We start from the raw sequence: 18,493 nt of genomic DNA, 5'->3' as shown, positions 1-18,493 counted from the left end.
ATCCACAGCCCGTACGCCAGAGAATGATATCTCACCCGTCCTTACGCCGACTTCTGCTTCACCCTCCGGAGCATCTGGAAACATAGTATCCAGGAACGCCTGGTAAGTCACCACAGATGTTTAAGTGTGTTCACGACCACCAAAACCGCATCGAACACTGGACAGCACGCCGAAATGACTTTGGCCGGTAACATGACTTCCCGGGCTGCCATGGGTTGCGCTGCAACTCGCGCATGGAGTCTTTCCAAAACTTGAGTTTGACTTCCTTCATGGCATGAACGTACACACTACGGACGTGCCGGTAGATCCGCTGACTCTCAGCCTGCACGTCGTCAACGATAATCCCCGTAAGGGGGCGAGGCTGGTATCTTCTCTTAGCGGGCCTACATCTTGCACGCAGTATGCTTAGATCAGAGGACCACCACTTTTTCCCAGGTCTCCGTCTACGGCTAACAGACGGCTCCCTGGAAGTGGAGGTCTTGACGGCTCCAGCCACTCTCAGATCAGCGGACTGGCTACTACCCAAGGGTCCGTCCATTGGCCAAAGCCGTCGTAGTAGTCGTAGTCTTGATGGCCCGGCCATGTTCAGCCATCAATTCCACCTCCTCTCTATGCAACATGCGTCATTCCAACTCCGGTAAGGCAGCGGCGCACTCGCGCCGCATCTTATCCTGATCCAGGTCCCTTAGGTTATTACGACCCGAATCTGGAGCTCTTGGACCGCCACTGTTAGCGATCACATAAGTTATAAGCCTATGATCACTCACACTGGCCTCGCGCCAGACAGTCCAACTACATGTATACCTAAGCACATTGCCCGTCACCAAGGTGACGTCGATATAATTTTCCCCCTGTTCAGAAGGGAAAGTCGGCGGTTGTTCTGCCTCGTTAAACAAGTAGAGGTTCCTGGCTTCAACAAACCGTGCGAGACCAGCGCCTCTGGAGTTAGAGAGTGGTCAACTCCAGACGGAAGACTTGGTGGCGTTAGCGTCCAGAGGAACCGGCACTCTGATGCCCGGGAGACCGTCCAGAATCCGCCCCTATTTCGCCAACAAGACACCGATACTCCATCCAAGCTGAAAATATCCCGACACCAGTACGACATCGAGCGTACCCCTCGTGACTCGCACAACGGTGAATTGCTTGTCAAAAAACTGAGGGGCGTCCAGAAGACACCCAGCGAGACTGAGCCGACCACGATGCAGAGAGTGACCGTCCCCACGAAATTGAATAACATCAACCTCATGGAAGCCGACCACCCTATCTCCGACCGTGTACGGCTCCTGGACCAAAAGTTCCTAGAGGTCGTACTCAAGGAGACAGGCTTTTTTACCTTCTCCTCCACCCGTTTCAGAGAAGTGTGGATCTCGCCAAGGACCCTCACCGTTTCCGGTTTGAAGTCCTTAACTCCTTTCACCACACCTGATCCAGATCCACCTTGCCCGACAGTCGAGTAACGATTGAATCAAGGGCTCTGTTTGCGCCCAGGAGGTTTTCGTTTTTTAACGCCAGTTAAGCAACCATCAAGGAACATTCAGAAAAGTACGAGTCGTCCAGCTGTCTAAACTCGACCGAAATCCTTGACTCCTTTTTTGAGGATATATTGGCCTATGCGGACCACACCCTCCATCCGCCCTATTCCTTCGGATATATGACTTTTGAAAAAATGAAATTGGTGGATCTGGGCATCATTTAACTATACTGTTAATTCTTTTTTGAAATTCATGTGACACATTTAATTAATTAAGTGCTTGTTTAGCGGATATATATATCAATGTAAGAATAACAATTATATAAAACATATCATCAGTTTGTATATAATAATGAAAATATTAATAAAAATTATTTTAAACTAAATTGAGAAATCGTGTAGAAAAAGTCCGGAATGATTATTTAAAAGACAAGCGTAAAAAGATTATTACTTGTAAATCGGTACATAAAATATATATATATATTTTATGATCACTTATTACTCATCATTAATAATTATTAATGATGGAGTTAGATTATATATATATATATATATATATACACACACACACACACACATACACACACACACACACACACACACACACACACACACACACACGAGATCTGTAAATAAAGTAATGAGACTGGTTCATGGACTCTATTACCTTCGAAATAGTTCCCTTGGGAAGCCACGCAACGCTTCAAACGGTTTTCCCACATTCACAACAGTGTTGGAATTCAAAAACCGGAATATCTTTCAGATGATCGGTTACATGTTTTTTTAATATTTTTTACTGTTCCAAAATGGTGCCCTTTGAGGGTTTTTTAATGTTGGGAAGATAAAAAAGTCGCAGTGACTCAAGTCACATGAATAAGGGGGTTGAGGAACTACAGGAATGTTTTTCTTTGCCAAAAACTCATTAATTGGGAGTGCAGTGTGACAAGGTGCATTGTCATGATGCAACATCCAGTTTTCTTTTATGGCTGGTCTACGCGGGCAGCTCTTTTTCGTAGTCTTCAAGATTTTTTCGGTAAACATATTGATTTACAGTCTGTCCTGTAGGCAAAAGCTCATTACGGACAATGCCGTTACTATCGAAGAAATAAATTAGCATTGTTTTGATTTTTGGTTTGCTCATATTTGCTTTTTTGGGACGTGGTGAGTTGAAATGTACCACTCCTTGCTATGGCGTTTTTTTTCTTGGTCGCACTCAAATATCCAAGATTTATCACCAGTAATAACACTAGAAAATCAGGATTAGTTTCAATTCGTCGTAGAAGATCACGGCACACTTCCACCCTGTTGTTTTTCGTTCAACATTGAGATTTTTGGGACCAATTTTGTACAAACTTTTTTCACGTCCAATTCGTTTGTAAAAATTTGATGGACCGTGGTACGGTTCAAATTCAATTGTTCTGCAATCATTCTGACAGTTAATCGCCGGTCGACCTTATCAAGTCTTTGATTCGCTCAGCATTGTCGTCACTTTTTGGCGTTAACATTCTTAGAGAATGGATCATTCGCAACTGATTTCCGGCCATCAGAAAATGCTTTAAACCACCTTAAAACTTGGAACAACTTGTGACAAAGCGTCATCTCCATACCCCCTTTTCAATTCTGAAAAGGTTTCAGTAGCATTCTCACCGAGTTTAATACAAAATGATCGCGCAACGTTGGTCGTAATTACTTTCTTTCTTTTTCCTGTTTAGCCTCCGGTAACTACCGTTTAGATAATACTTCAGAGGATGAATGAGGATGATATGTATGAGTGTGAATGAAGTGTAGTCTTGTACATTCTCAGTTCGACCATACCTGAGATGTGTGATTAATTGAAACCCAACCACCAAAGAACACCAGTATCCACGATCTAGTATTCAAGTCCGTGTAAAAATAGCTGGCTTTACTAGGACTTGAACGCTGGAACTCTCGACTTCCAAATCAGCTGATTTGGGAAGACGCGTTCACCACTAGACCAACCCGGTGGGTTGGTCGTAATTACTATCACTCATTTTTGTAACATACAATAAAAACTCGTTTCACGAAAAGTTTATTTACGTCCACGTGGCAACAATAGACTAAAAATATTTATACCTAATATAAATCAGCTGTTCATATAACCATATGTTTACTAGTAACTTTACATTGTTGCCACTTTGGCTGCCAAAAAAAAAAAAAAAAAAAAAAAAACTAGTCATTACTTTATTTACAGACCTCGTATATATTAACTAAGTAAATCCTTAAATAACTTTCGACAGTTAAATATTGAATAATGAAATTTAAGCAAACGTGCCTTTCTTTTTCCTGTTTAGCCTCCGGTAACTACCGTTTTAGATAATACTTCAGAGGATGAATGAGGATGATATGTATGAGTGTGAATGAAGTGTAGTCTTGTACATTCTCAGTTCGACCGTACCTGAGATGTGTGATTAATTGAAACCCAACCACCAAAGAACACCAGTATCCACGATCTAGTACTCAAGTCCGTGTAAAAATAGCTGGCTTTACTAGGACTTGAACGCTGGAACTCTCGACTTCCAAATCAGCTGATTTGGGAAGACGCGTTTACCACTAGACCAACCCGGTGGGTTGGTCGTAATTACTATCACTCATTTTTGTAACGCACAATAAAAACTCGTTTCACGAAAAGTTTATTTACGTACACGTGGCAACAATAGACTAAAAATATTTATACCTAATATAAATCAGCTGTTCATATGTTTACTAGTAACTTTACATTGTTGCCACTCTGGCTGCCAAAAAAAAAAAAAAAAAAAAAAAAAAAAACTAGTCTCATTACTTTATTTACAGACCTCGTATATATAAACTAAGGAAATCCTTAAATAACTTTCGACAGTTAAATATTGAATAATGAAATTAAGCAAACGTTCCTAAAAAGATCTATTTTTTCGGTATAAGACCACTATATCCCAGCCACCAGGGGATATTTAATTGATCTTTTTTTTAGATTTATTATTAATGAGCCTTATTCTTATATTTATTTATTACGTTTCTTTACGAAGGTAAATTCAAATTTAAAAACAAATCGGTTAATAAGAAACTGACGGGAAGTAAGATAAGATAGCTTGAAATATTTTACCTTTATGCGAATTAATCACACTCGACCGCTTACTATATATATTGGGATTTATGTTGTCGATTTGTGTGGTTTTGCACGTGCACCGATGTAACTATAGACATTTGATGGACGAGTGATTAGTGGTTAGATTTTTTTCTCCTGTTTAGCCTCCGGTAATTACCGTTCAGATAATACTTCAGGGGATGATATGTACGAGTGTAAAATGAAGTGTAGTCTTGTAAAGTCTCAATTCGACCATTCCTGAGATGTGTGGATCGAAACCCAACCACCAAAGAACACCGATATCCACGATCTAGTATTCAAATCCGTTTAAAAATAACTGTCTTTACTTGAACGCTGGAATTCTCGACTTCCAATACAGCTTATTTGGGAAGACGCGTTCACCACTATACCAACACGGTGGGTTAGTGGTTAGATTATTTTGTAATTTCATAACTAATAAATAAATAATATCTCTAAAATTAGTTATAATTGTATAATAGTTTAGCCGTTTTTTTCGATATGATTCTAATTGTGAGTTTTTGTAGAAACCCGTTTATATATTAATTTATTTTAATTTAGAAAGATTATGTTATTGTGATTATGTTGTTATGGATATCGAGGGCGAGTTATTTTTATTCATTTTGAATTTGATACGATCCGGTTGTTAGCTTCGGCCAAGTGTAATATATTTATTATGTAATAAAAAAATTAATTAAAATCGTATCGATAACTGATATTATTTGTTTGTATAAATTCCCTTAATTTATTTTATTAAAAAAAAAAAAAATTCGTCGAATACTAAATTGTAGAGTTTTGAGTATTTACAGTATTAGAAATTAATATTACATATTTATTTTATATTAAACTAGACACTTATTTATGTTTGATTGTTTGCGTGTCGCCCTCGTACAAAAAACCGACTGGTCTTGTAATCATAATCAGCCGAACATGTACGTATCGGTCCTATTTATTGCCCATTAACATGTGTACGACATTATTTGTTGATTTATTGTGCATAGACGCACTTTCTTACTCGCCTTTCATATTAAACGCTGGTATATTTTTCCTTTAATTATCATTAAACATAATTATACTAATATCGTTACGTTAAGTTAAAACTGTCACATGACGTTTTAATTTACTTGTTACAGTAATATTCGTGATAAGTATATTATAGACTTGTCACGAACTCTATTCTACTGAACAAAAGTGACTTTTTTATTGTATTAGCAAAAATTACTAACTAACCTTTTATATAACCTAAATATTTAGATAAGTTAGATTAATTATTTATTAGAATTGAAAGTTGTATTTAAATATGTATAAAATTAGTGAAACAAGAATTATGGATTTCAAAATATTGAGTTTTGAATAATTAAATCTTATGGTTTTTTAACAATCGAGTGTACGACTGATGGATCATTCGACAAGCAGTTGGAAAGCATAGTGTTTACTCCGAAAAAACGTATTGAAGGAACGGTTTACCTGAAACTATTACGGGATAAATATTAATCGATTAAACTATAGTGTATATAATATCTGAAAGCGGGTCCAGTAGTGCGCTGTGGCATCCCCTCCACTGCTATTTTTTTTTCCTGTTTACCCTTCGGGAATCACCGTCATGTATTATTTTAGAGGATAAACGAGGATGATATGTTATAAGTATAAGTGAAGTGTAGTCTTGTACAGTCCCAGGTCGACCATTTCTGAAATGTGTAGTTAATTGAAACCCAACCACCAAGAACACCTATATCCGCGATCTAGTATTCCAATCCGTGTAAAAGTATGCCTTTACCAGGACTTGAACGTTGGAACTCTCGACTTCGAAATCAACTGATTTGCGAAGACGCGTTCACCACTAGACCATTATATTGATGGGCTTGAGCAATCCAGATCGCATCGATATTAGTGAATTACCTAAATTATTGTCCTCTTTATTTTATAAATTTATAATAATCAATCGATCTATTAACTTTTTTGATTTTATTAATAATTTTCAAAAAAAAAACAGCAGAACAATTGCACATTTCTCGCAATATTATTTCATTTATTGTTTCATCTTCTGTCTCATACGTGGTTTTCTTATGTATTAGATTTACGCCTTCTTTTTTAGGTACGCTTCATCAACTTGTGTTCATTGCACTTTATCATTTTATTTAATCCGATTCGGTTTAAAGAAGGCTGATCCTACTTTAAGGAACTTCGCTAAATACTTTTACTTTTGTTTTACCCCATCTTATTTCTAATTTTTCTTCAGGAGCTATATCCCTTTTTCTATGGAGAATGAAATCAGGCGTTTGATAGGTTTTCCGGCTGAGGATTTTATTGTATGAACCGAAGCGTGTGTATTAATATGTGGTCTCGTGCTGTTAACAATTCATTTGCGTTATGCTGTATCGTTATGTAATTGTCATGCTATTAAGCTGTATCTGAAATTAATGAAAGGTTTTACCCTTGAGTATTTCCCATGGACGTATTATTCTTATTCTGTTTTACCTCTGAACGTTTTAACCTTCCTATGGTATTCTACCTTGCACCTTTCTTTTCGTCCTAAAATACCTATCGTATTTTAATATGTTATCTACAAATTCGATTCTATCGAGTTTTTTATGTGTTATTCATCCGCTCTATATACTGCAGAGGGCTTATACCTACTGAGTAACTGGACTTTCAATCGTCGTCGTTCATCTTTCTTGTTAGATGGCGATTATATATTTAAGTTGCCGGAAATTCATAATTATTGAACGGATGGAAGATAAAATTGCGTCCCGATCCTTCTAGAGCGTAGATCTTTTTTTCAGTTCGAGGAGAGGTAATGTCCACTGGGAATTTTTTGCTTGTTCGCATCGTTCACCTCGCGATTCCCCTTTAAAACGATTTTAGTTCCTTTCATTGTGACTTTTAATGCATTCCCATAAAAATATTCCTTTTTCATTACGCACCCGTTTCGAATTATTTTCTTTTCCTCTTCGTAACGGTATCGTTTATGAAAGAGTTTCTGAAGTTTTTAATTATTTACTTGTTAATATATGGAAAGTCGAATTTCATTTTCTTGAAATTATACTCTTGTTACGTTGCAGATCGTCAGCCAGGATTTTTTTTGTTAGTTATAAACCGACAAAAAATTCAGTAAAATTTCTTCCCTCTCCTACCCTCTTTGGAACCTTGGAATATTCTCGTTTCTCGAAGTTTAATTTTTAACACCTTTCTCCGCAAAGAAACATTTCAGTTGCCTCATTCGCTTTTATAAAATTATTCGTCAGACGGTTATCTGTCCCTTACACCATGTCTATCTCCGTTCTCCTCTATTCCCAGCTAAACTTTAGATCTTGATAGATTCTATTCCTTTTAGGTGGTTTATAATTTTTACTCTTTCGGACTCAATTTTTTTTTACTTTCTATTGATCCTTCTAGCGCTGTTTCGATCGATCCTCCTCTCATGGTACGGGCCGGCAGTAACATCCTAATCTGATTAAGTTTATATCTTCGTTCCCTGTCCTTACTACTTCATCTGTTTATTTATTCTCCTCCGTTCTCCACCTGCATTTCAAATATCTTCAGAATTACTTTTTCGTAATATTCACGTTTCAAATCCGTGCAGAAGTACACTCCGAACATGATACTTCTCAAGACGCGTCTTCAGGTCTAACTTTAACTTATTATATAATATAAGTTAAAGTTATACCTGAAGAATACAGAAAAAAAATTACTGTAAATAATAACTATTTCTTTACAGTAATTTTTTCCTTAACTTATTCTCGTTTTTACTTTTCCAGTTTTCTATTAACATTGTAAGTGTTTGTACCGTTTACTTCTACAATTAACCTTATTCTTTTTATTTCCTTCATCGTTCCGTTTATATCTTAGCGTACGTATTAAACAAACTCGGCGACAAGCAGCAACCTTGGCTTAGGTGTCACCCTAGGACCAAACCACTCGGTTTGAGCATCACTTATTTTTAGTCCTTTTCTGACCCGTATACAGTTCTAAAATTAATCTTCCATCTTTCAGTTTCTTAGTTTGGCTTCTTAATTTCATCTGATTAAATTAAATTATATAAAATAATAAAGTTAATGGAAATTTAAAGGGCCTACTAGTAAGATTAGACCTTATTTTTCTATTAAGCAGTTCAGTGGGGACGGTTACGAGAATATATAAATGTGATGTTCGTAGGGGGTTGCCTGCCATATATTTTATTTACTGCTGATGCCGAAGAGAGGGTAGTGGGGTGCTGCGATGGAATTCCATCGCAGCTGGTCTCCATGTGTTCTAATCCAGTTACTTCTTCGTCCCTCGTTCTCCTACCCGCCACTACAACCCCGTTGTGAAGCCGAGGCGTAGTTAGTACCTTCCCTCGTTCTCCTATGTGTTAAGAGACCACCCTTATTTATGTCCGGCTATAAATAAATATTTTCCCGTTTCGTAACCTTCATTCTTCGTTTACTTCTGTTTCCCTCTTCTCTTCTTTCTAATTAAATTTCTCATCCTTCTTTTTTGACGTGAAACGTCTTTAAAATCACACCGAAACATACGGGTACCAGAACAGAAATTTGTAGCGTAACAAAAATGTCTATATCGTCCTGCCTTAATAACTCCCTAATTATTAATCTCGGAGATGTAAATGCGATGTCATTTTATAACTTACACGGTCAGCTCGCCGATACGACTTTGAGTTTGCGTTACTGACGAGCGGGTTGACGAGAAGGGGGCACAGCGCAGATCGGCCAAAACTGGCGTTCTCTCTCGTTTCCATTCAATGTAGCTCACAACTTATCCGTGATAATGCCGTGATTCGTGTGTTTGTGTTTAAAGTTTGTCGAGATAGATCGGTTTAAGTAATAATTATTAATTTGTCAAATATGGTACCGCTGATATATTAAATTAACAAATTAACAATTAATATAATCCACCTTACCGGCACGTTGATACGTTCTCTAGATCCTTTACGTTTACTTGGAAAAAAAGTTAAAATTAATGCATTAAAATAAAAGTTTAAAAATAGTCCCGGTCTCAGTTTACTGTCAGACTGTTCCTGTCCTACTAGTATAATCAAAAGTTATACTAGCAGGACCGGGACAATCACGACTGTTTTTAAATTTTAATTACGATTTTTCAACTGTGACATTAATGCATTAATTTTAACTCCCGATGATGGCTTCCAAGTAAGCCGAAAGATCTAGAGAACGTACAAGGTACTCTGAGGTTAATTTATCTTAATAATAAGTGTATTTTTGACAATATTTATGTATAAAAAATTCAAGAAAATGTGTTCAAAAGTTTAAAAATTCAATATGTCGGCCTCCGCCCGCGCAAAAGCCAGCCGGTAATATAAATTACGCATTCGTTGGTAAGGGGAGGTTATGGGCCACACACAGATACATCAATGTCCGGTCCGAGCGAGCGAGGCTGTTTCGGGAGCGATGAGACTTTCCATTGCTTTCAGCTGCGCGGTACTCAGAAGATTTAGTGATTGATATGGCCGTTTAAGTCCTCCTGACATACGCCCTTAACAACTACTGAAGATGCTGCCCTCTTTTAGGAATTATTCTTTAGTTTAGCTCTCAACAGATACCTCTCCGATATGGTTGCACCTTCGGTCCAGCTATTCCGTATCGCTGAGCACTCAAGCTCCCTCGCCTTCGGCAAGGTTTCGTGATTCATAGAGGAAGATTTAGAGTATATAATTGCTAAAAAAATCAAAATTTTTATTTAAAAAATGTTTAGTCCTGTTTGGTCTTCTTGCTCGAAAACCATCTTGTATACTATTTTAATAACAGCCACAACTTGAAAAATTGATAAAGTATCGGAATTAAAAATAATGCGGCCCCATGGGATCTCCTTTTTGTAAAATGTTCCATGTTGTCTACATTAATAATACATGCAGGTGGATTTTCAATATTGAAATTGAAAGGTTAACGTAAATTGATATTTTTAAGTATTCAATTTTTTTTTTGTTGTTATTTTCAGACTAAAACTTTATAGGAATAATGAAAGTCGGCCCGATCTGGTGCATTGTTATTCAACAAGGCTAAATAGATATTAACTATATCTTAACCGATAGAAAATACGGGTAAAGTGATACGCCCTTCTCCAGCGGGATCGAAGACGGGACCAAAGCTGGATATATCTCTGAATCGTTGTTCTAGATTACAATTTTCTTGTTCAACAGGTTTAACTTCAGAATTTTGGGTAACTTAATAAGTACTTTTTCATCGTATTAAACCGAAAACAAAAACCTTCAAAATTAAAAATTATGAAAACTACCCTTCCCTATTTTTTTAATACCAAAATTAACGCCATCAATGTACCTTTTATTGATTTATGTATTTATATAAATTCTTTTATTAATTTATATATTTGACTTTTATTAATCGTTTTCAAAGAACCTACGTCGACCAGTCCAGAGGTATTGAATCAAAATACAGGCCTACAGGTGTACATCATCCAGAAATTTCTATCTTTTGTATGTCTTTTTTTTACTATGGAAATCTTAAAAAGTCGACATTTGAAAAAACCCCGATACACAAAATTTTGGTCGCTATACTAGTTGCTGCTACAGCAACAATAGAGCTCTACTCTAGAAAGTACAAAATCGTTTGTTATTTGAATGTGAAAATAGGAAGAGAAAAGATTATGGAGGTAGAAGAATTTTGTTATTTGGGAAGTAGAATTACTAAAGATGGACGAAGCAGGAGCGATATAAAATGCCGAATAGCACAAGCTAAACGAGCCTTCAGTAAGAAATATAATTTGTTTACATCAAAAATTAATTTAAATCTCAGGAAAAGATTTTTGAAAGTGTATGTTTGGAGTGTCGCTTTATATGGAAGTGAAACTTGGACGATCGGAGTATCTGAGAAGAAAAGATTAGAAGCTTTTGAAATGCGGTGCTATAGGAGAATGTTAAAAATCAGACGGGTGGATAAAGTGACAAATGAAGAGGTATTGCGGCAAATAGATTAAGAAAGAAGCATTTGGAAAAATATAGTTAAAAGAAGAGACAGACTTATAGGCCACATACTAAGGCATCCTGGAATAGTCGCTTTAATATTGGAAGGACAGGTAGAAGGGAAAAATTGTGTAGGCAGGCCACGTTTGGAGTATGTAAAACAAATTGTTGGGGATGTAGGATGTAGAGGGTATACTGAAATGAAACGACTAGCACTAGATAGGGAATCTTGGAGAGCTGCATCAAACCAGTCAAATGACTGAAGACAAAAAAAAAATTTGTTTATGCCGTTACATTTTCGTATATTATTATTTTTGAAAAGGAATTTACTAGAATTCATCAAAATTATAGTTGAATGATGAATTAGGAAATAAGGAAAATAAATTAATACTTACTTTAATTGCGGATAGTTTATGAAATTACAGTTAATTTCGTAAGGTTCCTAAATAAATTATGAATACTGTAACGTAATTTTCTTATGTAACTGACTTTTCCAGGAACTGAACTAAACTAACGGTTTATATGACCGTCGTTTTGTGTGTCTGTGTTTGCGAGTGCGCGACCAATTTATGTTTAGTATAAACGTGTTTATTCAAGAGAGAAGACAACAAAGGGCGGACAACCGGGCTAACACACTACTGGTTAGTTATTTATAATCTTGTATTTTGGCAGTGCGTTGGTTTTGAAATAGCATCGTCGTCGTCATCGTCGCGACGTCGTCCAGGTGTTGTAGTCAACGTATATTTATCGGTTTACCTGTGCCGCTTAGTTGGTACGCTTACACTTCGAATCTATAAATAAACTTAAAAAAAAAAACTTAGACGTATGGTTTTACCTTTGTTACTAAAGATGACACTTACTCTCTGTTCTGCGTATTATTTTTCAATATTTCAGCGGCATTAATTGGCATAGCTATACCAAAATTAAATTTTCGGTTTTTAATAACGAGTGCTAAATATCAAAATAATTAACCGGTAAATGTTGAAATAATAACTTTTCCTTGTGGAAACTGTTAAAGAGAAGTTTTCCAATTTGTTTTGTTTTTTCTTTTAGAAAAAGTAAACATTATTATTTAAATTTGGTATCTGGTTACTAATGTCATCGTCATGGAAAAAAGGCATAAAATTTTTGTTTTTCAAATTTTTTTGAAACTCTAATCGATAAAAAAATTACCACATTTAAAAAAAAACATTTTTACATTTACCTAGTAAGAGTAAATCACATTTTATTTATTTAGCCGCACTGATTGTGTGTGTGTGTGTGTGTGTACACCAAATTAGTAACTATACTAAAGATATTATATCTTTCTTCGTATGTATAAAACCGAAAGTTTGTATGTTCTCGCAACACGCGAGAACCATCAGACCGATTGCAGGATACATTCGTGTTATTCCAGGGAAGGTTTAAGCCATAAAACTAGGCCCTAGCTCTTTTGGGGTGAAGTTGTGAATTAAGTGTATTCATTAAAGAAAAGAAAAGATTAGTCTTTTTACTTCCATTATTTTATTTCTGTGTTGTGATCCAGGGGGCGGAACAATCTAGCTAGATAGGAATGGCGAGCTCTGCGGCCCTGGGGTTCGCCCCCGTAGCCTCTGGGTCGGCTCCGAGGTTGACCTGGCTAACCTGTGCTCTGAGAGTCCAGGGGGCTCTACCCCGACCGGCTAGTGTATATATATATATATATATATATATAGTGGGGTTTTTTTTTTAGAGCGATATAACTTTGAGTTGAAATAAAACGCATAAAAAGGTTAGTTTGAACCCAATTTTGTTTTTATCTGAAAGTTAACTTTCTGACATTAAGTTTTGAAAATAATTCCCGGCATATGTCCACCACTAATAGCTTTGATTAACTTGATTCGATCAGTCCAATTTTGAACCACTTTTTCAAATAATTGGAGTCGTATTTCGTTAAGAGTTAACTGTTGCTGGTTTATCGGCATAAACCAGAGACTTCACATATTCCAAAAGAAAATAATTCACTGGCTTTAGATCACATGATCTTGGAGGTCAATTCACTGGACCGTTTCGTGAAGGAATTTTGACGCTAAATTGTGGTTTCAATAAATCGATAGCAGTATGAAGTGTGGCACAATCCTGTTGAAACCGAAAGTGTTGCAGGTCGATGTCATGCAAATTTAGAAACAAATAATCACCGATCGTTGATCTCTAACGATCACCGTTGACAGTAACATGCGCTCCAGCCTCATTTTTAAAAAAATAAGGACCGACGATGCCTCCAGCATGTGACCCACACCATACAGTGCATTTTTCAGGATGCAGTGGAGATTCGTAAATTTCCTGAGGTTTGGTCTTACTCCGCATACTGTAATTCTGCGTGTTGACATTACCATTTAACTAGAAATGAGCTTCGTCACTAAACAAATCTTTCGGTAAAAAAGTGGATCGGTTTCCAATTGATTTAGGTACCATTCACCAAACGAACCACGCTTATTATGGTCTTGCGGCTTCAGTTCTTGCACCAGTTGCATCTTGTATGGGTCTAAACTAAGATCTTTGCGTAAAATTTCCCATCTAGTGGATGGACTTGGAAGTTGTTAAGAACGGCGATGAATAGACAGACACATTCGAATCTTCTTCACCACTATCGCTGACAGCACCGAAATTTTCGTCGTACGTTTTGTCTTGTTGGTTTTTCATTGAGTAGAGTAAATGTTTTTCAAAATTTATCAATAGTTTGACGAATAAGTTGCTCTGATGGACGATTATGTGCACCGTAAAAATTACGAAGTGCCGTATACGTTTGGCGAACAGTACATTGATTTTGGAAATATATTTCCACAATTTGTAAACGTTGCTGCGGCGTCAGTTTTTCCACGATCATTTTCCAATGCTCACTGATCTGAAATGACGAAACAAAATGTCATCAGAACAAAACAAATGACAGCTATCTCTATCAAAATTTTATCACTCTAAAAAAGACGCCTTTATATATATATTTATATATACATACATACATACATACATACACTCGCTCTCTGCTTACATTTTAATAAATTTTATACAAAATTTTACAGAATATCACATAATTTTGTAATTAATATTTTTATTTACTTACAGAGTGGATGTTAGTGTATGAATTATTTTCCACAAAAAGTGATACATTGCTTTCGTTGCTTTCACCATCTCACAGAATTTCATATGAGGAGTAGAATTTGGTATGACTAGTACCTGAAGTAAGATCTGGACTAGTTGCTTGTGCTGCTTTCCCTGAAAGTTGCGATGTTCATTAACAATCAGTCGTGGTGAAAATTAAACAAAGGTATCGCTTTTATGCCGGAATAATACCTGCATTTCAATGGACTTGACGGCTAACGGGCACATTTCAATGAACATGTAACAGTCCATTCGGCACGGTAAAAAAAGTAACGGGAAATTGCTCTTAATCCTCTTTCTCCTTCGTAGGCCTGGCTTAGCGGCATTGTTATTTTTAATATCTTGTAATTTTTTGAAGCGAGTTTGATTTGCGTCAGATCGATGACAACCGGTATAGTTTTGGCGTATAACATTCGTGCTGAATACAGATTCAATTAATCAGCCATGTCGTTTTTTTTCTTCAAAAGAAGCGAATTCCAGGATATCTGACGGGCGTTTAAATTCGGTGTAGTAAATGTGGTGGTCGATAAATTTTGAATCGATGTAACAGGAATTCGACAATAACATTTGAAGTCGAAATAAAATGATTAAGAGCGTAGATTTGAAGTTATTTTATGGATTAAAAAGTTACGTGCGAAACGGCAGAAGGTGCACAGTTTCAATTGAATAATACTTTAATATCAATACTCTTTTTGTAGTTGTAGCTACATAAAGTACTGCGATGGACAACCCATGAATTTGTTAGGATATCAAATTTTTATCGTCGTATGTTTATAACAGTTCAAATTTTATTTTTTCAAAAATCTCCTAAGAAACCGTGTTTTTTTTTCTATTTTTCTGCCGATAGTTAGAAAATCTGAAAGCGATACGCGATGTTGTTTTGTACATTTTAAGCAGAATAGATTGGTGATTCTAATGGTATAAATATATTTTATTATTAAACGATGTTTTTTTTCACCGCACAGTAAAACGCCAAAGTCGCTACCGCTAAGTTGTATCGCGCTGAGGATAGTTCACAGGTACGCCTAGAAGTTTAAAAACGATCAATATCAGACATAATTTATATCAGTTTTTTCAATTATTTTTAATTTACTCGTGTAAACACATTTTTTCATGTTCACGTATTTTAGTATGTAAAATTATGACCGTAACATTTATTTCAAAGTTTTTAAACTTTTTCTTCAACAAATCACTGTTTTTCGGAATCTGTATTTATATTTTTATATTTGTATTATTTTTAGTGTATGGTGTTACTAATGATAATAAAATGTTTAATAATATTAAAACACACCTGGTGTTCGCTGTAAGAGATACTCGCGGTTAGATCCGTGTTACGGTCCTGCATTTGTGTACGTTGATGTTCGTGGGTGTTGCCGCTCCTAACTCTCGCCCACTGACTTCCTTTATAACCACTCTTCTTACTCGCTTCTCCTTCGTCTTTTTTTTATCCATCCTCTTCTCCTTTTCAGACTCTTTTTATTTTCCTTTGCACCTTATACACCGAGCTGTCCGTTGCAATAAAACATGAAAGCACATAAATATGATGAAGCGCACTGAAATCGGAAAAAAATGCTGTTATTAGTCTACTACTCTGCTGTATTACGCGTATCAACCGAGAACTATTAAAACGTTTTATTCTTCAGAGATTAAACCCTCGACTTATATATTTATATATCTACTTATATATATATATATTTTTTTTTTTAAACTTATTTTGCATGTTATTAATTTGCTCGAATTTTGCTTCTAGTCGGATAACGATCAATGTTATAACATATCATCGTCGATTTTTGTTTTATTTCTCGTAATCTTACGATTTTAAAAAGTAGCCAGGATTTAAAACAAATGAACAATAAGCTTGGATGAAACTTATGTCGGTCGTCCTTATAACTTACTACCATTAATTTTTCCCGTCATTGCCGATTTCCATTTATACCGCTTCTGAAAAGTGAGCTGTAGATATTTTTTTTTTTTCTGTAATTCGTTCTTTACCGTTAACATTTTTAAATCCTAAATCTAACCAAAAGTATTTAGAATTTTGACTAAGAATAGACCAACATAACGCGAGTCGGTTTATAACTATAAAAAAAGTAAAGCAACATTTTTTCCGGTTTCTTTTATGTTTCTCTTAAAGTTTATTTTGTAATTTCGTTTAGAAGTTTATAATCGTTCATTTTAATACAATTTTTTTGCTTATATATATATATTTTTTTTTTTTTTGAGGTACGCTCTGTTGGTGGATGCACTTTGGACCGGCCCAAATCAGTTAAGCCTAGCTCATAGCTCTCCGTGCTATGACTATGCATATACTGAACCGTGTTTTTACTATTGCAACTGACAGCACGGCCAGAGATTTCACGTACTAAAAATTTTAAGTTAAGACAAATTTAATCTTAAATCTTTATTTCAACGGCTGCATTTATCATTTTTAAACTTTTTTTTTTTATTCATACTTAGGTCCAAAACATTTAATCGCTTACCCGAGGGACTTTAAATTCGTAGAAGACTCTAAACAGTTTTAATAATTAATTTACGATCGGTTGTTTTCAATTGAAGATGTAGAGATTTTTTTAAATTAATTCGCCTGTGATTGTGGGTGGAATCGGTAACTGAAAGTTTCATACTTTTATTATCATAATTTTTCTTTCAATTTTATCTAAAATTAATTTCATTTTCAATCTGATCACGTTTTCTTGTATTGTATTTACGGTTCTTAGTTATTTAATGTGTGCGTATTTATAATCTTGTCACTAGTTTGAAAGATTTTTATCGTGTAATTAATTTTGTAATCCACTTGGAAATCCACACCTGATCATTTTTCAATAAATAGTTAGTTAATAATTTTACTCGTCGGAAAAATAACGAATGGTAATCTCCAGTACAGTATTACTTTAGGAAGTCCTAGTTCCACAAGTTTATATGAAATATTCATTTTTATTATTTTAGTTGTGTTATTATTTGGTTATATGTCTATTAACCGTATGTTTTAAGAATTTATAACTGTAAATAACTTTATTTTTACTTGAAATCTGTTTGTTTAGTGAAGTAAATATTATTATTATTATTATTATTTTATGTGTTAGGTGCGGTATGTGTGCATTTCCTGTGTTCACCAAATCTATAAAAATGTAAAATATCAATATTTTTTTAGACCGTATTGTCTGTTTGTTTTATATATTTTATTGTGTTTTTCACAGGTGACCGTCATCGTAAAAGGAAGAAATACACCGTGTACAACAGAGAAAACATACGAAGCTACGGCAGATTCACCTTTACCGGCGACGTTTATCGACGGTACATATATATCAGACAGTATATTGATAGCAGCCAGCGCAGAAACACAACCGGAAAGAGTAGAAATATATATTCGGTACATCGAAACGACAATAGTTATTAGAAGAGTAGGTAAATATCTGGCGTTTTCTGCAAAATTACCCGAAGATTTAGTAAAATCTTCGATGTCGGACGATAACAATCTTCAGTTGTGTACGAGAGGTTGTCCGCCGAGTGAAAAATTAGATTTGGTAACTGCACGCGGACACGCTGTATCGTGGGAAACGGCTTTAAATAAATGTAAACAGACTGATCGATTGAGCAACGAAATAATGAATAATTTAACAGATTATTACATAGACTGGTGCGTTTTTGACGCTATGACTGCCGGTGAGGGGCACGGATTCACAGCCGCCGCTCATTCGGCCCAAGCCGATGTTCTTAGGCTTGATCCCGGTTCTTTACAGAACAGAACTACTCCGTTAGAATTGAACCGGTTGCCCGTTAGCAGTTCCTCCTCGTCCAGTACCTTGATTATATCCCCTTTAAGTTCCCTAATTTTAATTACGATATTAAGTTTAATTAGTATTATTATTAATAT

At 35.7% G+C, this 18,493-nt stretch overlaps 1 protein-coding gene across 1 annotated transcript in view; it reads left to right on the top strand.

Moving 5' to 3' along the window:
- The window catches only part of LOC142321364 (repulsive guidance molecule A-like), an 83,636-nt gene that overhangs the window by 46,392 nt on the left and 18,751 nt on the right, over positions 1 to 18,493 (top strand). The window contains exon 3 of the mRNA XM_075359391.1: positions 17,817 to 18,024. Coding sequence (XP_075215506.1) covers positions 17,817 to 18,024 — 208 coding nt within the window. The remainder of the gene's footprint in view (positions 1 to 17,816; positions 18,025 to 18,493) is intronic.

The sequence above is a fragment of the Lycorma delicatula genome, chromosome 3 (assembly GCF_047948215.1).
Source record: "Lycorma delicatula isolate Av1 chromosome 3, ASM4794821v1, whole genome shotgun sequence".
NCBI lineage: Eukaryota > Metazoa > Arthropoda > Insecta > Hemiptera > Fulgoridae > Lycorma > Lycorma delicatula.
This window is presented reverse-complemented; position numbering and strand designations above follow the sequence as displayed.